Source organism: Malus sylvestris, chromosome 6 (genome assembly GCF_916048215.2).
Source record: "Malus sylvestris chromosome 6, drMalSylv7.2, whole genome shotgun sequence".
Classification (NCBI taxonomy): domain Eukaryota; kingdom Viridiplantae; phylum Streptophyta; class Magnoliopsida; order Rosales; family Rosaceae; genus Malus; species Malus sylvestris.
Window position 1 is genome coordinate 29,715,729 of NC_062265.1, and position 23,447 is coordinate 29,739,175.

Below are 23,447 nucleotides of genomic sequence, written 5' to 3' on the forward strand. Positions count from 1 at the left end.
TTTTTTTTTTTCTCAGTGAGCCGTATTGGATTTGGTTGCAGACATATGGGCCGGGCAAATATATGGGCCTCATGGTTAAACCCGATTTGGGTTTTGGGATTTGGGTTGTAGGTGTTGAACTGATCAAAGTAAGGTTTTGTTTGGAATTGCCTCTGAAATTGCTAAAGCGTTTTCTGGAAAAGCAGGTGGTGCATGCTTGTTCACGAAAGGAAAAACACTAGCTTTTTTATCAAAAATTTGATTGCTTTAATAATAGAAACACTTTCAGTAAAACCTGCTTGTAACCATATGTGTGTTTTAGATAAGCAATTTTCAACGAAAGTTAAATTTTGTCTCTCTAACATTATTCTACTACACAGCTCGTAAAAATTGTTGTAATACATGAACAATCAAGTAAAAAATACCAATAATGAATGTCACTTTCATAAATTTTCGATATATCATGAGTTTACTAACATGGAATAAATATTGAAATAGTAAGTATTCCTCACATTAAAATTATGTATGTCATACGTCAACAAGCAAGTATGAGATAACCAAGGAGGATTGTTGAAATTAATGTATTATTGTCATTCATGACTACTTGCATTCCAAACAAATAAACATGTTAGTTTATCTTCTACCTAAACAACCATGTATCATTCAAATTCATCATTTTCTTGGTTAATCAAAAGTTTAGGGGGAGATTGATTACTCTCACCACCAGCACTAGGGCAAACCCACAACTTCAAACCTAAAGACCATATGCGTGACATCTAAGTGTCAGCTGCTACAGGTATGGATTTACATAAGAATTTGCAAAAATCGCACACTAACGAGAAGTGCTAGCAACAAAACTCGAACTTTAGTGGAGCGGAGAGGCTTACTTGTCTTATAGTTTGGCTGCTTTATCCATTTTTGGTTTTATTGCTTGTTGCTTTGTTTGGTTCAATAATACTGTCTATCGTGGTGAGTTTTATGAAGCCACTGGACCAGAAGCTTCTCAAGCTCAAGTATTTACTTTTTTGGTTAGAGACCAACGTTCTTGGGGCTAACGTATGATCTGCTCAAGGACTTACCAGTTTAGGTAAATATCTAATGCGTTCGCTGACCGGAAAAGTTATTTTTGGAGGAGAGACCACAAGCAGATACTTTATCAACCGAGCCAACTTTCGTTGGCAAATTCATCATTTTTTTTCAATTTCAAATAAACATGTAATACAATGCTAAGACCGTAACCTTTGTTTTTGGTCAATTATGACTCGTGACCTTGTGTACCAAGGAAAAGGTGCATAATCAATTAGGAATTCTTTGACCTTTAAAGCCAAACAATTGTGTGAGAGTGGAAAGAACATGTAAGACCCACATGGATTATGATCATTGTATCAAATATATGTTTACTTGGATTACAATCTTCCTTTTCTTTAAATTACAATGTTGTTAAAATAACAAGAAAGTACAATGATTTTTGGTGATGCTTCATGCATGCATATATATATATATATGTGATGTATTCCAAGAAAATTAAGGGAGTCGTAATGATCTTTCTTGCAAACCAAATCAAAGACGGAGCTGTATTAGTGCATGTTAACGTATATATTCTCCATAATTATGGGCTCATAACTTGTACACAATCATTATGTTGCTAATTAACTACTTAATCAATCCAGCTATATAATATTCCACGTACTATTCACCGCGTTTTGTTGTTGGGCACATCACAATTCACATGCAGTCTAGGCTAGGTTTGACACCTTTTTTTCATATCGAGAGAGAGAGAGAGAGAGATTACTCATAGATTTGAGAGATTTTTTAATATTACCGAAACATGGGATGATACATCACGTGTCATTATACCAATGGTGAGATATGTATGTTAATAAATTAATAACTTAATAAATTAAATTTCTCATCACTTATATAATAACACATGATGTATCACTTTTGTTCCGATCATAATAAAAATTTTCTTCATAAATTTGACCATTTATTTCGAATTACAAGGTGCACGCGCAACGAGCAAGGATCAACCTCTCTTCGTCTCTCTTTACCATTTTTTAAGCTAAATGTGAAGGCTCGAAATCCTCGCAACAATTGAAAAGTCAACAAATAGTAGTCTGTTACTAAAGAAAAAGTTAGCCAGACAAATTTTTAGATCATATTTTGTAAATCATGTACATGATGTAGCGGTTGATGGTTAGACTCATTTTTAATTAATTTAAAGAATGAATTCAACCATTAACCGCTACATCATTTGATCTATAAAAGATTGTCAAAAAAATTAATCTCTCTAACATCAACCGTTACTACATGTCCGAAAATGCTCCATGAGTAACACACGGCATGTCTGTGTATGAATTGATACGTAGAGGTCCATGCATCCGTGTGTGTGCATTGATACGTAGAGGTCCATGCATACGTCTGTGTATGCATTGGTACGTAGAGGTTCATGCATGCATGCATGGACAAAAGTTTTCTTAATTGAAAATTGAAAGATGATCCTTCAGTCTTAAAGAGATAAAGCTATGAATATATATTGTACGTTAATCAAATTTAATTATATATATCGCGCCGAAAGAAGGAAAGCTAATTAGGCCATTAACCTTGAAAGAAGGGAAGAACATCCTTCTATATATTAAAAGCAATACAACAAAACCCACAACCACGTCAAAAGTTCGTCAAAGATAAAAACTAGGGCAACTACTATACCCTCAAAGAAAAGAATAGTTAGCCTTCACTACGTTTGCTTAATTATTTAAATACGAGATTAATTCATTTCTAATGATTAATTTGACTGCAATAATGCACACATAAGTTCGTAATTGATGACATATTTCAAACAAATTAATGTTACTTAATTCCATTAATTAACAACTTTGTTCAATTAATCATATGTATATCTACCATCATCAGTTCGTGCGTTTTCCACTCGTGATGGTGACCCAAATGGGCCATGCATATATGCATTCATGCTTGGAAAATAGAAAAGTTGCTTAGTAAAAAAGCCTCATAGTTGATGACGAACCCTTGATGATATAACCTTTTTCATTGGGATCGTTTTTGCTCTTATTGTTTAAATCAGTACGGGATAATTCAGTGGTTGGGAACGAATTTCAAATCTGTATTCCACACGACACGTCCTTAGTTTGATTCCTAGCGTTGGTAAATTATAAGATGATGGTTAAGAGTGTTAGAATGACAAATGGCAGCATCTTAGTGTGACAGATGTAGGGTTATGATGAGTGAATAATTAGATCATATTGAGTTGTTAAGGTGGTTAGAAGATTGTTACAAGGAAACTTAAAGAGTAAGCTAGATAGTTACTATAAATAGTGGCAGCTGTAATATTGGTTGTTGTTGATGTAATATTCCTTTAGTAAATACAAGTGACTTACTGTGCAATTGTGAAGACGTAAAGTGAGTTTTGTAACATTGGTATCGAGCCAGTCGACGATTCCTCTTGATCCTTCAGCATTGTATGACTCGCCAGACTACCAGAAAAGCCATGGAAGCCCGCGTTTCGAGCATGGAAACTTCGATTGACGATCTCAAGAAAACCCAAGAATTGATCCTGATGCAACTACAATCGTTGGCGGCCAAGGGTCATGGTGGTTCTTGCGGTGGTGAATCCTCTGAAGCTACACCGAGCAATCCAATTGGGCAAGAAAGGGCAAACCCTAATTTTGGTCAGCATTCGACCCAACAAGTTCGAGCGCCATTCATGAAGATGGAATTTCCCAGATTTATGGAAGGAGACGACCCTTTGGGCTGGGTTTACAAGGCCGAACACTACTTCAATTTCTTTGGTATCGACGACTCGAAGAAGGTGAAAATGGCGTCTTTTCATATGGAAGGTGAAGCCCTTCAATGGTTTCAATGGGCCCAGTGTCTCTCTAATTACCCACATTGGGAAGATTTCACGAAGGTATTGTGTCAAGAATTTGGACCTTATGAATTTCAAGATTCTGCTAAAAATTTGGTTAAATTGAGACAGATTGGTACTCTTAGAGATTACATTCTAGAGTTTCGCAGACTATTGAATCGTACAAGGGATATCAGTCCTGCATTGCTCAAATCGTGTTTTATTGGGGGACTTAAGGCTGAATTACGCCATGATGTGAAGTTGCTTAAACCACAGGATGTGCTTGAAGCTTATTCCTTCGCTCAACAAATAGATGCCAAGATTTCAGATCTCAAGGTGAAATCTTTGCCTAAACCACCTTTTGTTCCACCTACTTTCAGATCTCCAGCTTTGAGTAATGTCCTTACTCAACCATAGTTTGATTCTCGTCCCAAGTCTAATACTGTTCAAAGGCTAACCCCTGAAGAGGTAGAGCATTGTAGAAAAAATGGATTGTGTTTCTATTGCAAGGAGAAGTACGTAAGGGGCCATTCTTGTGAGAAGAAGCAATTACTTTTACTTGATGTGCAAGAACAGGAGTCGGAGGAATTGCTAACTGATGAAATGGAGAATGAAGAACCCGAAATCATGGCTTGTGCTTTGTTCAGTACTCATGCACCGACTACAATCAACACAATGAGGGTTACTGGATTCATCAAGAACTGCTCGGTTACCATTCTTATCGATTATGGCAGCTCACATAATTTTGTTGATTTGGGGTTAGTTAAACGTTTGAGAGGGCAGTTGGATACAAGTCACATTTTTAATGTGAAAATTGCAGATGGTGGTCGAGTAGCTACAAAGGGGACTTTGGCTCAAACAACAATCAAGATTCAAGATTATAATTGTACAACAGATCTCTATGTGATTCCCTTGGGTGGTTGTGAAGTTGTACTAGGAGTTCAATGGCTGAGAACTCTTGGTCCAATACTATGGGATTTCGACAAGTTATACATGCAATTTTCGAAAGGCTCTCAGACCTTTTGTATTACTAGCCCCCGGTCTACATTGCACCAAATGGAAGATATATCAGCTATGCAAATGCAGAAGCTTCTTCAACAGGAAAGCACAGTGGGAGCAGTGTTGTATAAGATATAACAGGAGCCTATTCAAGTGCCAATTGGAGATCATTCTGTCAATCAGTACCAACATCTCACTGTGCAACAGCAACAAAGCTTGCAATCATTACTAGACAAGTATGAGGTACTGCTTTCAACTCCTAACACCTTGCCTCCACATCGACTGCATGATCACAGAATTCCATTAGTGGAGGGACATAAGCCTCCTAATAATAGACCATATCGATATGATCCTGTTTAAAAGACTGAAATAGAGAAATGTGTAAATGAGCTATTGCAAGCTGGGTTCATAAGGGTTAGTAATAGCCCTTACTCATCTCCGGTTATTTTGGTTAGAAAAAAAAAGGGCACTTGGAGAATGTGTATGGATTACAGGGGTTTAAATTTGATCACCATTAAGGACAAATTCCCTATACCTCTTATTGATGAATTGCTAGATGAATTGTTTGGAGCTCAGTATTTCTCAAAATTGGATCTTAGAGCAGGGTACCATCAGATTCGAATGCATTCGGATGACATCGAAAAGACAGCTTTTAGAACACATGATGGCCACTATGAGTTTTTGGTTATGCCATTCGGTTTAACTAATGCTCCAGCCACTTTTCAATGTTTAATGAACGAAATTTTTCAACCATTATTAAGGAAGTTTATTTTAGTCTTCTTTGATGATATTTTGGTATACAGTTCATCTTGGGAATCTCATTTGCAACATCTGCAAGTTGTCTTTGATACTCTGCAACACTACACCCTCTTTGTGAAGAAGTCCAAGTGTGCATTTGGGAGGGATAAGGTGGAATACTTAGGTCATATTGTATCTAAAGAGGGAGTTGCTGCAGATCCTGCAAAGCTGGATGCCATATCCAAATGGCCTATTCCTACCTCTGTGAAAGCCTTGAGGGGTTTTTTGGGATTGACGGGATACTGTAGGAAATTCATTCCTCACTTTGGAAAGATTATTGGGCCACTCACTGCCCTAACAAAAAAAGACAATTTCAAATGGTCCGAGGAAATTACCAAGGCATTTCACACTCTCAATGAAGCTATGTTGTCCCCTCAAGTCTTAGCATTACCTGATTTTAGCAAACCTTTTATAATTGAAAGTGATGCTTCGGGTCATGGCATTGGGGCCGTGTTGCAGCAAGAGGGCAAGCCAATTGCTTTCACAAGTAAAGCTCTTAGTCCTCGAAATCAAGTTCTTTCAGCTTATGAACGTGAAATGTTAGCCATTGTCCATGCCATCCACAAATGGCAAGCTTATTTAGTTTGCAACCATTTTATAATTCAAACAGACCATCACAGCTTGAAATATTTTCTGCAAGGCCGAGCTCACACTCATTTTCAACAGAAATGGGTGTCTAAACTCATGGGATTCGATTACGAAATTCAATATAGACAAGGCTGTGATAATCAGGCTGCAGGTGGCCCTTTCTCGTAGTCCATTAACCATTGAATCTTCATTACCTGTTGATTGTACAATCAGTGAGTGTGTGTCAATCTCCTATCCTTATTCTACATAGATTGGTGATCTGAGGAGATACAATGAAAAGGATTCTTGGATCATTGAGAAGACTCAATCAGTGTTATCAACCTCTCCCGAGACAACTCCTATTGGAAATTTCAGATTCACAATTGATAATGGGTTTCTAAAGTACAAACAGAGAATTGTTCTTAGTCCTCTTAGTGCTTGGAGGTCTAAAGTGTTTCAGGAAAACCATGCTACCCCTACTGCAGGCCATGAAGCTTTTCTTAAAACTTACAAAAGAATCTCACGAACTTTCTTTTGGGAAGGCATGAAGAATAATGTGAAAGATAGGGTTGCTGCTTGTTCAATCTGTCAACAACACAAATATGAGACACTCTCTCCTTCTGGGTTTTTACAACCATTACCAATTCCATCGAAAGTATGGACAGATATCTCTATGGATTTCATAGTCGGTCTCTCTCCTTGTAGAGGTAAAACAGTGATTTGGGTAGTAGTGGATCGATTGTCGAAATATGCACACTTCTTGGCTTTAGCTCATCCCTTCTCAGCATTAATGATTGCTCAACTCTTTGTTGACAACATTTTCAAGCTACATGGCATGCCCACTTCTATAATTAGTGATCGAGATCCTATTTTCTTGAGTAAGTTCTGGAAGGAGTTCTTCACATTACAAGGATCTGCATTATGTTACAGTTCAGGGTACCACCCTTAAACAGATGGCCAAACTGAAGTGATGAATCGATGTCTAGAAACATACCTCAGGTGTTTTTGCAGTCTGGAACCAAAGAAATGGGTTATGTGGCTTTCCTGTGCTGAATGGAGTTTTAATACCGGCTATCATACTGCAACGAAGCTAACACCTTATGAGATTGTGTATGGTCAACCCCCTCCAATTATTCCCTCTTATGAGCCTGGTACTACAAAGGTGGAATCGGTCGAGCAATGTTTGGTTGAGAGGAACAGGATGTTGTCCCTACTCAAATCTAATTTGGAAGCAGCTCAGTGTCAAATGAAGGTCCAATATGACAAAAAGATGACAGAAAGGAGTTTTGAGGTAGGTGATTGGGTTTATTTGCGATTAGTGCCTTATCTGCACAAATCTCTAGCTTCTCATTCATTCCACAAGTTGCAGCCTCGCTTCTATGGACCCTTTGAGATTTTGGCAAAATTTGGGACAATAGCATACAAATTGAAGTTACCTGACAGTTCTAAATTGCATCCCGTTTTTCATGTATCTTGCTTGAAAAAGCATTTGGGTACTCAAGTACTGCCCATGATGCCCTTACCTGTCATCACTGAAGCTGGAATTCTGCAGGATGTTCCGGTTGCAATTTTGGAAAGGAGAATGGTTAAAAAGGGTCACGGGGGTGTCACTGAGGTGCTAGTGCAGTGGCAAAACCATTCACCAGAGGATGCTACTTGGGAGTTTTATACAGAGTTGAAGACCAAATTTCCAGATGTTGTCAATTTCTGATAGCTATTACCTCGATTGTACTTGTTCTTGTCTTTTGTATTAGTAGGTTTTCAAGGGGGGGTATTGTTAGAATGACAAATGGCAGCATCTTAGTGTGACAGATGTAGGGTTATGATGAGTGAATCATTAGATAAGATTGAGTTGTTAAGGTGGTTAGAAGATTGTTACAAGGAAACTTAAAGAGTAAGCTAGATAGTTACTATAAATAGTGGCAGTTGTAATATTGGTTGTTGTTGATGTAATATTCCTTTAGTAAATACAAGTGACTTACTGTGCAATTGCGAAGACGTAAAGTGGGTTTCGTAACAAAGATGAGGCTAAAATGCTACTATAAGTTTTCTTAACCTCCGGAAGAATGGATTGCCATTGTGAAGCCATCGTATGGTTTTTTTTTTTTTTTTTTTTTTTTAAGAAAAAGAAAAAAAAAAGCTAGCAAAAACCACGTAACATGTTACAAATGTGCATTATAGAATCTCTCCTTTCTGAATCTTTAGAATTTGAAGGCGTCGAAAGAGAGAGACATAGAGAGTAGATATTACAACGGTTACAAGATTTTTCTCAATACTAACTAACAACATATTCCTATAGATAGATTAATAGGTCACGTACTATTGCACCGTTTACTCTAAATTTGTAATTAACTAGAAGGAGATGTCAAATATGCTAACTAGGACTTAAAGACATCAAAGCCTTCTCCAAGAAAATGTCATATATGACGTGGTAGCTGAGTCATTTGAGTCATTACTTTCTAGTTGTTTTCTTTGTTTGCTAACAAAGATGGAGTCTAATGCCTTTAATTTAATTTTTTGATGTATGGATCTCATTAACAACCAATATGATGAAATTTTAATTTTTTTTTAATAGTTAATGTAACTATAAAGCCCAATATATTAATAAATAAATATTTAACACATCCATTAACAATAAAATAAATTTTTAACATATTATATTTGACATATTCTTTAAAAATGCTCTAAGTCGATATATTTGAAAAATGGTATATTTTAAGAAGGACATGAAAGAACAACAATTAAGAATATATAACAAGAAATCCAATGACGGAATGATAATATATATATATAAAGTATGATATAGAGAGTTGTTGTGACTTCCAGCAATTATGCGTTCTCCTCAAAAAATAAAACACACACACACAAAGTCACTTGGTCGACAGAAATATATGATCGCTATTTAAATAACTAATCAAAAAGTTTGGAAATTAAAAAGTAGAAAACTCTGTCCATGCTATATGCTAATATTAACAGAAAAATGCTAATATTAACAGAAAAAAGGGAAGTCATATCATCCTCCCAAATTCTTAGACTACGATGATTTTATTGTATATAATATATTATTAATTTATGTGTTATAATATCAATGATATGATAAGATAACTATTTATTGTATACTTGATTTAGCAACATTTAACCTTTACTTTGGTTGCATGATGATTTATTCCAGCAATACTCCATTTTTTTTTTATCGAATGAATTTTTGAATTTTAATTACTCATGAAATTGAAAGAGAAAAAATTATCTCAAAAGGTTGACAAGGTTGACCTAACGTGCCTTGTGGCCCAAACCTGAATAGCTAACAGCAAGTCCACCTTTAAAAATACGTTGGCACCCAGTTCATTTAATCCACTCAAATAAATAGTAATTGACCCCAATAAACAATAAATGGCTAAATGCATCTTCACCCCAAAAAAATGCGCTCGCACAAAGTCTACTCAATTTGTATTAAAATATTAGTTTTTTTATAAAATAATAATAAAATAGTTTTAATTTCAGATAGGATTTTTAACCAATCTTGTTATACCACGTGTCATTATCCGAAAATACTATTTTGTGGATAGATTTTCGATCAAATTTTCAATCAATCCTAACGCACCACGTGTCATTATCAGAAAGTACTAATTTGTGAATAGATTTCCGATAAGATTTTCAACCACTCCCGACGCACCACGTGTCACTATCTATTTATAGAAAGAAAAAAAATTTGTATTTTAAAACATTTTTTTATTAATTTTTATTAAGTTAATTAATCTGGACCGTTGGATTTGAAAAAAATTGAAATCCAATAGCCCAGATTTGGACACGTGGCCAAAGGTAATAATTCTGACCGTTTGCTTTTTTTTGGCCGAAAATCGTGGACTGTTGATATAGGAATTGGACGGTCCAAAACGCACCACATCACTAGCCTTTGGGTTTGAATTTCAATTGTTTTTTACCTTTGGAAATCTAACGGCTCAGAAAACTAGTCGTTGGAAATCCAACGGCCGAATAAGCGCCACATGGCTTTTCCCACTCCCCTTTTTTGCGTCTAAGAAGGCAAGCCCTGCTGTCTTTTTTTGTCAGGAACGCGCACCCACTTGCGCGTGGGTGCAAAAAAAAATTATTGGGCCTCGTTGACGTCATACTGACGCCAACGTGACGTCACATAGCCCGATACATTGCTCATCACATTTTAGACCGACCTACATGCTGGCTTGGGTTGTAAGCTAGCCTATTTGGATCGGCTCGAGGGGATTTGAGTGAAGCTAGTCTATTTTGTAGGCTTTGTCCCAGCCTACCCCATTGAGGTAGACTTGCTCTAAAATAAAAATACGCTGGCACCCAGTTCATTTAATCCACTCAAATGAATAGTAATTGACCAAAAACAGTAATTGGCTAAATGCATCTTCACCCCCAATAAATGCACTGGCACAAAGTCTACTCAGTTCGTATTAAAATATTAGTTTTTTTTTATAAAATAATAATAAAATAGTTTTAATTTCGGATATGATTTTTAACCAATCTTGTTACACCACGTGTCATTATCCGAAAATACTATTTTGTGGATAGATTTTTTATCAGATTTTCAACCAATCCCAACGCACCACATGTCATTATCAGAAAGTACTAATTTGTGAATAGATTTCCGATAAGATTTTCAACCACTCCCGACTCACCACGTGTCACTATCTATTTATAGAAAAAAATATATTTTTTAAAAAAAAATTTCTGTATTTTTAAACATTTTTTTATTAATTTTTATTAAGTTAATTAATCTGGACCTTTGGATTTGAAAAAGATGAAATCCAATAGCCCAGATTTGGACATGTGGCCAACGATAATAATTCTGACTGTTTGCTTATTTTTTTGGGCGAAAATCATGGACCGTTGATATAGGAATTGGACGGTCCAAAACGCACCACATCACTAGCCTTTGGGTTTGAATTTCAATTTTTTTTTACCTTTGGAAATCTAACGGCTCAGAAAACTAGTCGTTGGAAATCCAACGGCCGAATAAGCGCCACATGGCTTTTCCCGCCCCCCTTTTTTGCGTCTGAGAAGGCAAGCCCCGCCATCTTTTTTTTGTCAAGAACGCGCACCCACTTGCGCGTGGGTGCAAAAAAAATTATTGGGCCTCGTTGACGTCATACTGACGCCAACGTGACGTCACATAGCCCGATACATTGCTCATCACATTTTAGACCAGCCTACATGCTGGCTTGGGCTGTAAGCTAGCCTATTTGGATCGGCTCGAGGGGATTTGAGTGAAGCCAATCTATTTTGTAGGCTTTGTCCCAGCCTACCCCATTGAGGTGGACTTGCTCTAAAATAAAATAAAAAATCGGTGAAGGCTGAAATTAAGCTAAATGTCCTTTACAAAGCAGCTTGGCCAAGCTTTGGTGTCTAATGTCTGTATGCACATGATGTGCTTTGCTTCCCTCCATGCAATTATCTAAGAAGATTTACGCTCAGAGTAATGTTGCGTTAGCTATGCATTCAAACCAATCTATTGATATTGACAATACCAAGGGAGCATTTTTGCTCATCATTTTGCTTAAGGAGTGATGAGCTAGCTTTATCACCTCATTAACTGTCATTAAACGAGTGTGACTTTTTTGAAAGAAAGGAAACTTAAATTGCAAAAGCCTCGAGGGCACAGAATACAAGCAGCGTTAAACATATATGAATTTCCAAATGTTTGTAGCGCAAAGATTAAATCACTCATCAATAACGGTAATGCTTATCATGCACCAATCAAGGGGGTGAGCAATAATTAGCGATCCGCGACCAATGCATGATTTAGGTTAGCAATTTTCGTTCATTGTCTTATGATTTAGGCCTAATTAAGAAAATAGCTTGTCTAACAAAACATAATCAAATTTCTTTTTTAATAATACAAACGGAAAATCGAACACAAAATCGAACAAAAATTCAAACAAAGGATGATTGTATTTGATAATTTTTAGTTCAATATTGGATTGGTAATGGTAGATAGCAAATATTATAGAAGACAAATTAGAGAACGAGTGAGATGGATGTATAATATAGTGAAGTGACACGTCTACTTTTTGTGATGGGATGTGCTTGTCTCTTTCCCTTCGCCAACGACAATGCAAAAAGGAGACTATAATATATCAAAAAGATATATGTCCTGTACTCAAAACAGAGATCTCTCTAGAGTTTAAAGATCAGATGATTATGATCGTTCAAAATTAGATATTCGGATTCTTGCTTTATGTGAGATAAATCAGTAAAATATGTCAATGAGAAACACAAAATTTAAAATGAGTACTTCGGATCACCTGGTCCGTTGGTTTTGTGCACAAAAATCCGAAGAGTGTCTCGATTCCTGTACTCCTCCATGGCCTATTTGTCCCAATCATCATCTTCCTCTTCTCCCACTTTCTCCCACCTCTCATGTGCAAAGCTAACCCCCAACTAGCCCTCCTCATAATCTCGTGCTTAGATTCCTAATTAAACACACTTGTACGATAATTTGATTGGATTAATAGCAAGCCACTCAGTCAAGTCACGAGGCTGCAAGCAAGCAAGGCATTATGTGTGTGACTGACTAAATATAATTAAATAACATAATCAAACCCAAATCCTAATTAAAAACACAAATGATTCGTATTATTCTCAGTATGGCCTCTTGTCACACGACACCACGTGACCGGTTTTCCCCCCCACTAATTACAGTTCTCAAGTGTTAGTGGGATTTAAGTATTCAATAGAAAATTAAGGTGGCAGATTTAGTGGGTTGCAGGTCACCAAGTCAAATAATCCCAGCAAGCAATATAAATCTGGTTAATTATAATTGGATAAAATTATTATTTAGCTAGATTTTGATCTAGTAAAAGTATGATGGGTTTGAGAGCTGGTGTGTGATTTTTTTTTAATTCTTATCCAGAGGAATCATTCTAAAAGAATATGAAATTTATAGGATGAAATAAGCTCAAGCAATAAGAGTTGATGGCGTTTTACCATAGTGGAGAAAAACAATTTTGCGTATACACTCTAGTGTGAGTTCGATCTCCAATAATCCACTTTCCGGCCTTTTCCCCTCTTCTTCCTCCCCTCCTCTCTCAGTTTCCTCTTCTTCTTTTCCTCTCTACAAGGGTAAAACAAGATGATAATGTGGCTTAATCTTGAGCGTTCAAATAGGAAGGGAGGAGAGGGGAGAACAAGAGGGGAGCAAATCTAGATCTATTTCGAATAATCTGAACATATCTTATTTTAGGCTATCATTGAAAGAATAACGTGCAAATATTTCGCTCAAATCGAAAGTTGTTTAGTTATCTTATTGTGACTAGAGACGAACATAATTGTTGATAAACAATGAAATGTTCACAATAATAGTCGAATGACTGAATGATTTTTTCGAGTTTATTAAATTTGTATAAAGATGTTATATGAATGATGACCTAAAAAATGAATTGATCGAATCATGAAATTACTATGTGGTGGTGTTTAGCGCAGTCGTATGTGTGTGTATGTATATGTATAAATGTGTATGTATAGTATATGTATTACGGTAATGCAACATCTTACTGGAACAGTAGTTGAATGCAAACTTTATAGAGAACCATACATTTCTGTTCAAGTCCATGTTTTTCTAATATAGATTTGGATCTAAATCTGAGCTCAGTTTTAACGTTAGGATCAGGATCTGCAATTTTATATTAGACATGAATATTATTGCTTAAAATGTTGTGGACATGGAGCCAATATAAACAAATATATAGTATTTCACCTATCAGCTTTGTTTTTCCTTTTGCAGCTTTTAAAAATTGCCAAAATGGTTCATGAGATTTGCATAACTTATCACTTTGGTCCCTAAGATTCCAAATCGATAAAAGTGGCCTCTGAAATTGTCTACCATCCATCATTTTGGTCATTCCGTTAAAAACTCCGTTAAGTGTCCCAGAGCTCTTGGCTGGAAGTTTGGGCAATTTTCAAAGTTTCATAACTCAATCGTTTCTTAACCAAATTCGACCCATAATATATCAAAATGAAGATAGGAAAGTGTAGAATAAGATTATACCTATTTTAAAGCCCAATGGTTGCCAAAGATGGCCGGAAAATAGCCTCCGAGTGAAAACTTGAAAACTCGCAGGAAACTGGGTAAACTTTAAACGCTCATAACTTCTTCAATACTCAACGAAATCAAGTGATCGAAAAACAAAAATCATACTTCTTGACAAGAATAAGAGAATGGTACCTTTTTCGATGGCTAACAAACCGTGGTTTGGCCAGAAAACGGCTCGAAAGTAGCTAACTCGAGACCAAAACAGCCACTTTCGAGCCGTTTTTCGGCCAAACCACGGCGATTTATCCTTAAAAAAAGGTACCATTCTCTTTGTCTTATTGAGAAGTATGATTTTCGTTTTTGAATCACTTGATTTCGTTGAGTATTGAAAAAGTTATGAACGTTTAAAGTTTACCCAGTTTTCGGTGAGTTTTCAAGTTTTCACTCGGACCAATCAACTTTGAGGCTATTTTCCGGCAATCTCCGGCAACCATTGGGATTCGGAATGATATAATCTTATTCTACACTTTTCTATCTTCATTTTGATATATTATGGGTCGAATTTGGTTAAGAAATGATTGAGTTACGAAGCTTTAAAAATTGCCCAAACTTCCGGCCAAGAGCTCCGGGACACTTAACGGAATTTTTAACGGAATGATCAAAATGATGGATGGTGGACAATCTCAGGGACCACTTTTATCGATTTGGAATCTCAGGGACTAAAGTGATGAGTTATGTAAATCTCATGGACCATTTTGGCGATTTACCCAACTTTTAAATGGTGACTTTGGAATCGAAAACTTTCCATATCTCTATGTCCGTAGTCGTTGGTTCGACCATTCAATTCAAATTATTTGGTACTCATTAATTCATTTTACAAGTTCATTTTATACAAAATCAAGTTTTTGAACGGTTAAGATTTCGGGATCCGTCGATTTCAGATAGAGAGATCCAAAAAGGATATCAATTCGTGGTTGGACATAAACAATTTTACCATTTTGATACACAAAATTTACACGCTTGCCGACACACGTAAATAAAAATAGGTTACATCTTTCTTTACGGGGAGTTTATATCAAGTTATCAACAACTATGTCGGTTTTTTGTGACTGAGTCTCGTATTTTCAGTCCAATCGTTTTCTGAATTTCATGCAAAAAATAAAAGAAAAGGTGAAAAAAAAGAAATCCAAATCCAAGAGACAGTGAAAGATCATTGTCCATGTCCGATGCCCAAAAATATTAAAAAGGAAAAGTTCATCATAAAAAACAAAGAAAAAAATGTATATAGAAAAATCTCACCCACCCATCTCTTTCTCCCCAACCCATTGTTTATTTATTTTTATTTTTTTTTAATTTTAAAAAAATAATATTGATCCCCTCCTCCTCTTCCCTCCACCTATCTCCGTCTTTGGACAGTAAAACAAATAAAAAATTGCAGAAGAAAGCAACCATCTAAAATTCCATTTCACTCTGCTCAAACATCATGGCCTAGCTGTTGCTCTTCTTGGATCCCGAGTTTTTGGGTCCTAAACCCTATGTAATATATACCATCCTAGCCCACCACCCATGATTGGCTTCCTCTCCTTGTCCCTCCCTCCAAGGCAGCTGCTGCACCTCCTCCTCCTCCTCGGACTTCTCACCCCTTTCATTCCGTAGCCTGCAGCCCAGTTGTCTGTTGTAATGCCTGTTCATCCATGGACGACCCTCCTCTCCTCCTCCTCCTTATTCATGTTGCTCCTCCTCTCTTTTTCTCTCGCAGCCTCGGCCTTGAACCCGCAAGGTCGAGCTCTGCTCTCGTGGAAGCAGAGCCTCAACGGCTCTGTTTCCACGAGTGCATTGGGAAACTGGGACCCGAATGACGAAGCGCCGTGCGGGTGGTTTGGGGTCACCTGCAACTCCAACGACCAAGTTGTGGAGTTGAATTTGACGTACCTTGATTTGCTGGGTCAGCTCCCTTCTAACTTTACCTCATTGTCGACCATCACCAAGCTCACGCTCTCCGGCACCAACCTCACCGGCTCGATCCCGAAACAGATTTCCACCCTCAGAGACCTCACCGTACTGGACTTGAGCGACAATGCATTAACCGGCGAAATCCCAACCGAGATCTGCTCGCTGCCGAAGCTCGAGCAGCTTCACCTCAGCGCGAATAGATTGGAAGGCGAAATCCCAACCCAAATCGGCAACCTCACCAGCTTGAAATTGTTGGTTCTTTACGACAACCAGCTCAGCGGCAACGTTCCGAAATCGATTGGCGATTTGCACAATCTTGAAGTGATCAGAGCCGGCGGAAACAAGAACCTCGAAGGCCCTGTGCCCCACGAGATTGGAAGCTGCAACAATTTGGTAATGCTGGGATTGGCAGAAACCAGCATTTCGGGCTACCTCCCTCCATCTCTTGGCCTCCTCAAGAAACTCGAAACACTCGCAATCTACACCGCCTTGCTCTCAGGTCCGATCCCGCCGGAGCTTGGAGACTGCTCCGAGCTCCGGGACATCTATTTGTATGAGAATTCGATAACGGGATCGGTCCCGAGCCAATTGGGGAAGTTAAACAACCTTCAGAACCTTCTTCTCTGGCAGAACAACTTGGTGGGAGTCATTCCGCCGGAGCTCGGCAACTGCCTGCAGCTATTAGTCATCGACATCTCTATGAACTCATTGACTGGAATCATTCCTGTGTCTTTTGGAAACTTGACTTCGCTTCAGGAGCTGCAGCTGAGCGTCAATCAAATATCGGGCGAGATTCCGGCGCAGCTCGGAAACTGCCGGAAACTGACGCACATCGAGCTCGACAATAACCAGATCACCGGTTCGATACCGGCGGAGTTCGGAAACTTGTCGAATCTTTCTCTTCTTTTCTTGTGGCAGAACAAGCTCGAAGGAAACGTTCCACCGTCGATTTCCAACTGTGTGAACCTCGAGTCCGTTGATTTGTCGCAGAACGGCTTGACGGGGCCGATTCCCGGAGGGCTCTTCAATCTCCAGAATCTCACGAAGCTGCTGCTGCTATCTAACAACTTCTCCGGTGAAATTCCGTCGGAGATCGGAAACTGCTCGTCGCTGATTCGGTTTCGGGCCAGCAGCAACAAACTCGCGGGAGGGATTCCGCCGCAGATTGGGAATTTGAGAAACTTGAGTTTCTTGGATCTTGGATCGAATCGGCTTAGTCGAACCATACCGGAGGAGATCTCCGGCTGCCGGAATCTGACTTTTCTGGATTTGCATTCCAATTCTATTGGGGGAGATTTGCCTGGAGGTTTTGATAAGCTTGTATCTCTCCAATTCGTGGATTTCTCAGACAATTTGATCGAAGGGACGTTGAGACCTGGAATCGGATCGCTGAGTTCACTCACCAAGCTCGTTTTGGGAAATAATCGGTTCGCGGGTGCGATTCCGAGTGAACTCGGTTCATGCGCGAAGCTACAGTTGTTGGATTTGAGCGGGAACGAGCTGACAGGGAATATTCCGGCGAGCTTGGGCAAGATTCCCGCCCTGGAAATAGCTCTGAACCTGAGCTTGAATCAACTCTCCGGCGAGATACCGAAGGAGTTCGCCGATTTGGACAAGCTCGGGATACTAGACGTCTCTTACAATCAGCTCTCCGGCGACCTCCAATTTCTCGCGGACATGCAAAATCTCGTGGTCCTCAATATCTCGCACAACAACTTCTCGGGGAGAGTCCCAGACACGCCCTTCTTTTCGAAGCTTCCACTGAGCGTCTTGTCCGGCAATCCCTCGCTTTGTCTCTCCGGTGACAACCAGTGCTCCGCCGCGAACAAAAATCCCGACGGATCCCGCCGCCGCAATGTAGCAGCGCGCGTGGCCATGGTCGTGCTACTGTGCACCGCGTGCACGCTTCTTCTCACGGCGTTCTACATTATCCTCGGAGCAAAGATGCGGGGCCCGGCCGGACTCTTCGGACGGTCCCATGAGCCCGACCCGGAGGACGACAGCGAGTTAGACGTGGGCCCACCGTGGGAGGTTACGCTTTACCAGAAGCTCGACCTGTCGATTGTCGACGTGGCGCGAAGTTTAACTCCTTGCAACGTCATCGGACGGGGCCGCTCTGGCGTCGTTTATCAAGTCACCATCCCCTCAGGCTTATCCATCGCAGTAAAAAGATTCCGTCCGTCGGAGAAATACTCGGCCTCCGCATTTTCCTCGGAGATTGCCACGTTGGCAAGAATACGACACCGTAACATCGTACGGTTACTCGGTTGGGGCGCGAACCGGAGGACGAAGTTACTGTTTTACGACCATCTGGCCAACGGTAATCTGGGTTCGTTACTGCACGAGGGGTGCGCAGGATTAGTGGAGTGGGACACCCGGTTCAGGATAGCGTCCGGCGTGGCGGAGGGGTTGGCGTACTTGCACCACGATTGCCAGCCGGCTATCTTGCACCGCGACGTGAAGGCGCAAAACATTCTGCTGGGGGATCGATACGAGGCCGTTTTGGCGGACTTTGGACTTGCTAGGCTGGTGGAGGATGACTCGAACGGTCCGTTTTCAGCCAACCCCCAATTTGCCGGGTCCTACGGCTACATTGCGCCGGGTAAAGTTTAAAAACTTTTTAATTTCGTTTTAGATGTCTTAATCATGGGTTTTACTTTTAACCATTATTTTCTTTGCTCGGTCATTATAACCGTTATGAATGACTTCTGATTGTGGTAATTAGACTTTTATTTAAGAATGTTTAGGAAAAGAACTTAGATCTAAACACATCAAATTTAGCTTCTAAAATAGTAATTTGACATTAATTAGTGATTACCATTAGACTTTTGGTTCAATTATGAGTTTGATTAGGTGACTTTAGATGAATATGATGGAATTGATGTGGGTATGATAGATGTTAATCATGTCTAGCAGGAAGAGAAACTCGGCCACAACCAAGTTTTCATCCACTTAGATGTACTTGTAATTTTTTTTTGCTATTAGTATCACTCACATCACGTGATAAGACAGAGATAGAAGGAGAGCGATGTATCTTGATCGAAAGCTAGAATCCACTAAGTGGGACTCAAGATGGGCAAGTAGTAGTACAGCTTTAGTAGACGGACCCTTCTAATTGTAGCTTTTCTTGTTGCTTGGTACTTGTCTAGTTAAATCAACCTTATGGTCCATATGCTGTTTGGGGTTATTGGAAAAAGGGACTTTTAACTGTGTGACATGACATGACATCCACCTTGCGATATCAAGTGTCGGAAAAGGATTCTCGCCAGATCTTTTTTTTATTTTAAGAATCTTAAGAATTCTGTGATCGTGACTGTTCATCGTACATCGTGCAATTATTTTTTGATAGGTACTATTATATTTAATTTTAAAATGATTTCTGACCGCATAATGTACGATGAACGATCATAATCATGAGATTTTTAGAAAAAAGATCCGGCGGCGATCCTTTTCCTCAAGTGTCCAAAACATCACATTCTTGGTGCTAGCTAACATCAAAAGATGCTTATTTTTTCAGCAATATTCGCATGGTTTTCATTTCATCTTTTTGCATTTGTCTTCCTCTCAGAAAACCGAAAATTTTACGATGCTTCTGAGTGTCTTAATGTTTTTAAAAAATTTAATCATTAAGTCTCGGGTATTGTATTTTTGTGAAAAATCTAACTGTTAAAACTCCTAATATATAGAATACACCAGTATATATATAAAAATCTCCTTAAAAAAAACTTGCATAGTTTTCCACAACACTAAAGCTAATAATTCAATTGTTACTTGCAGAATATGCATGCATGCTAAAAATCACTGCGAAAAGCGATGTGTATAGTTATGGGGTTGTCCTTTTGGAGATTATAACTGGGAAAAGGCCAGTGGACCCATCATTCACAGATGGGCAACATGTGATTCAGTGGGTCCGAGACCACTTGAAGAGCAAGAAGGACCCTGTTGAGATTCTTGATCCTAAACTTCAAGGTTACCCAGACGCACAAATACAAGAAATGCTCCAAGCTCTTGGAATCTCACTCCTCTGCACTAGCAACCGGGTGGATGATCGTCCCACGATGAAGGATGTGGCGGCATTGTTGAGAGAAATTCGACATGATCAGGGCCCGGTGGGAGGCGAGGTGCATAAGCCGGCTACCAACGCGTTGAAGAATTCATCGTCTTCTGTGACACCGGCTCAATTGCTTCAGCTACAAGGCTCCTCTCATTGCTCACTTGCTTACTCATCTGCTTCAGCTGGTTATCTGTCAGGAACTCAATAACAATAATGTCATATGTTGTATAAGTTGAAAACATATCATTATTTGTTAGGAATTAGGATTAGGTGTGAGATTATTTGTAGGATTAGGGCAACATAATATGGGCATTGCCAAAGAGTGCTTAATTAGCAAGAGTGAGATGGATTAATAGATATCACAAGTTGAGCATAGTGATTGTACAGCAACTTGACATTATTGTACTAATTAGTGAGTAATGAATGAGAGGCCAGCCATCAATTTCTTGAATTTCAATTTCCTTTCACATCTTATTAATGTTACGGATAATGAGTTGGGATCCACATACAGAACACGTACAAATGGTTGTTAATGATTTTTATTAGCTCGTAAGTCTTTTTAAAATATCAGTTAATCACATGCAATATCCTTGAAAATTACGCTTAATTCAATTTGTCGGGCTATGGAACAAACTCCCATGGCATTGGCCCGATTCTTTAATAAACGACAAATTTCAATACAGTATCAACACCATGTCAATATCACTATGACCAACATAATGTACTGACATGATATCGACGCAATTTCAACAATATCGATGCGCGTTCATTCTCTAGAGTAAAGAACAAACGTTATGCACAGAAAATTTCTATAATTTGATAATATGAGAGAGAGACACACACACAAAGAATTTTTATAATTCGATAATGAGAGAGAGAGAGAGAGAGAGAAGGGGGACAACAAAACTACTTCTATTGCTTGAATGTGAAGTCATTTTCCATAATTTTTTTCTCAAAAAAGGAGAGGGGGTGTGTTGATGGATGCGTGTGTTGTGTGCATGCAGATTGCAGATGCAATGTCTTATTTTTCTCATCTCGGGGATGTGAAGGTGGGAAAGGGAAAGGTAGGGGATTTATGCGTGGTGGGAAAATGTGGGCGGCTATATATAATTTGAGAAGCCAACGTCCTTATCTTTCACGGTCGCTGTCTTAAAGATAATAAGCAGCATCAAGGCCCACCATGTGAAAGTATTAGACAGAAGAATTTATCTAAATCAGAATAAACAAATAATATCTAAATCTTTTTATGCAATCGTGGTTGTAGTTACATTGTTTATAATAGATGCACTCGAGTTTGAATTGTGAAGAACTTCACCTTGGAAGTTTACTAAAGATTACATGTACTAATATAGAGTCAGGTTATTTCTCATACCGTCAATTAGTTTTATAGTATAATTTAAATTTGTTCATGATATTAGAGTAAGTTGATTCATGTGTGAAGCCTAAACTTACACGTGTTTTACGTCATCCTATTTATTTTGTTTATATGTAAGAACAGAAAATTCCTTACATCTTATCACACATATGGGCCGTTTTAGGATTTGAAGAAATGTCTAACACTGAGTTCAGCCAAACTTGTATGTCCTTATAATGAGTTGGGTTAGTCTATATATTGGCAATTTGTTTTATGATAAATCATTCATGTAGTTTGGATTAGTATAAAATAAAATGTTGCTTGTAGGAAAACAGTATTGTATCATAAGAGTATTTATTCTGTATTCCAGCTTTAATTTATGGCTAACTACATTTTATACCCTTCAAGTTTGAGGTGACTTTGAGGTTTCATTTTCTTCATATCGCACCCCTAGGTTTTGAAATTGTATCCGTTTACACCTTTTGTCTCTTTAAACATCTAACTCATCCATTACACATTTTGTCTCTTAAACATCTAACTCATCCATTAAACTGATGAGTATTTTTGTCAATACAATGCAAATTTGTCTTACATGTTAACTTTTATAAGGATCTCAAGCTCACCAAATCATCAGTTTAATGAATTATCATATAATAAATCCAACTGAATACACAAATTAAAACAATTTTAACACCTCCAATATGAAAAAATTAAAAAGTTATAATCTATTTTAAAAATCACTCCAAACCTAAAAACCTAAAAGTTATAAAATGAAAATATTTATCAGTATCTTCCATACTGGTGCAGAAAGGTAGACAGCAAGGAAAAGAAAAGGATACCTGTCTGGTGATCCTTTTGCTCGCTTGAGCTCACGTGATACACGTGCTAGCATGTGAGATGAGAGATCTGAGATCTCTCCTGTTCTTGGTGCGTTAATATTACGGCTTTTTTTTTTTTTCAAAAGCACACATCAAAGATTCCCAGTGTAGATCATGAGGGACTTGTATGGCGTATATGCAGCAGTTTGCAACGTTGTAGGGTCCACTGTTCATGATCTAACGGCTATATGATGCCCAAAGGCCTAAGGAACCAAGGCAGGCATGGAACCCAGTTTTTGTTATTCACATTCTGAGGTACTATTACTTATGGAAATGTTAGGTCAGTTGCAAATGCGTTTGCACGGGTTGATAATGGTCGTCCATACTTTTTGGTCTGGTTAGTTTTCGTCACTCATGTTTGTAAGACGCATAAAATATGAACGGCTACTTTAATTTATGGGCACGTGAACAACTAATCCTAGCACTTCTCTATCCGCCAATACTTGGCACTTGATCTATGAGGGAAGTGAGACATCTCATATGTTATTCCTTTGATCATACTTATCTGCAAATTTAAGGAAAATGTATGCCTCCATCACCAAGTATCAAGTCTACCTTAATATATAAAATAAAATAAAATAAAATAATTTGATTTGTGACTTTCAATTTGTTGTGAGGGAGAAAGGGTACATCTGAAAATTTAAGACCCAAAGGAGACGTTGTCCATGTCAATGTGAGAGTTTAGTTTTCTTTGGTAGAAGGTCACTAAAGTAGGATTTGTTTGGAACTCTTTTAAAATGGTTAAAAGTGTTTTTTGTGAAAATGTTTTTTGAATCAATTTTTAAATACAAGTGAATTCTGAAAAAACATTTAATGTGTTCCCATAAAAAACACATAATTGCTACTTCTTGCAGAAAACACTTTACATACTTTTAGAAACCAAAATATTTTTTTTTCTAAAAACACTTTTAGTCATTTTAAAAGTACTTACAAACGAGGCTATTTTATCAGACAATGATTGCAGAACAATAACCAATTCGGTAGTAAAA

At 38.2% G+C, this 23,447-nt stretch overlaps 1 protein-coding gene across 1 annotated transcript; it reads left to right on the forward strand.

Moving 5' to 3' along the window:
- The first annotated feature begins 15,579 nt into the window (after positions 1 to 15,579).
- Positions 15,580 to 20,677, forward strand: LOC126626151 (LRR receptor-like serine/threonine-protein kinase RGI3). Its single transcript, XM_050295377.1, has 2 exons — positions 15,580 to 18,774; positions 19,950 to 20,677. The coding sequence occupies exons 1-2, from the start codon at positions 15,900 to 15,902 to the stop codon at positions 20,432 to 20,434; spliced, it is 3,360 nt and encodes a 1,119-aa protein (XP_050151334.1). The 5' UTR covers positions 15,580 to 15,899; the 3' UTR covers positions 20,435 to 20,677.
- The last annotated feature ends 2,770 nt before the right edge of the window (positions 20,678 to 23,447 follow it).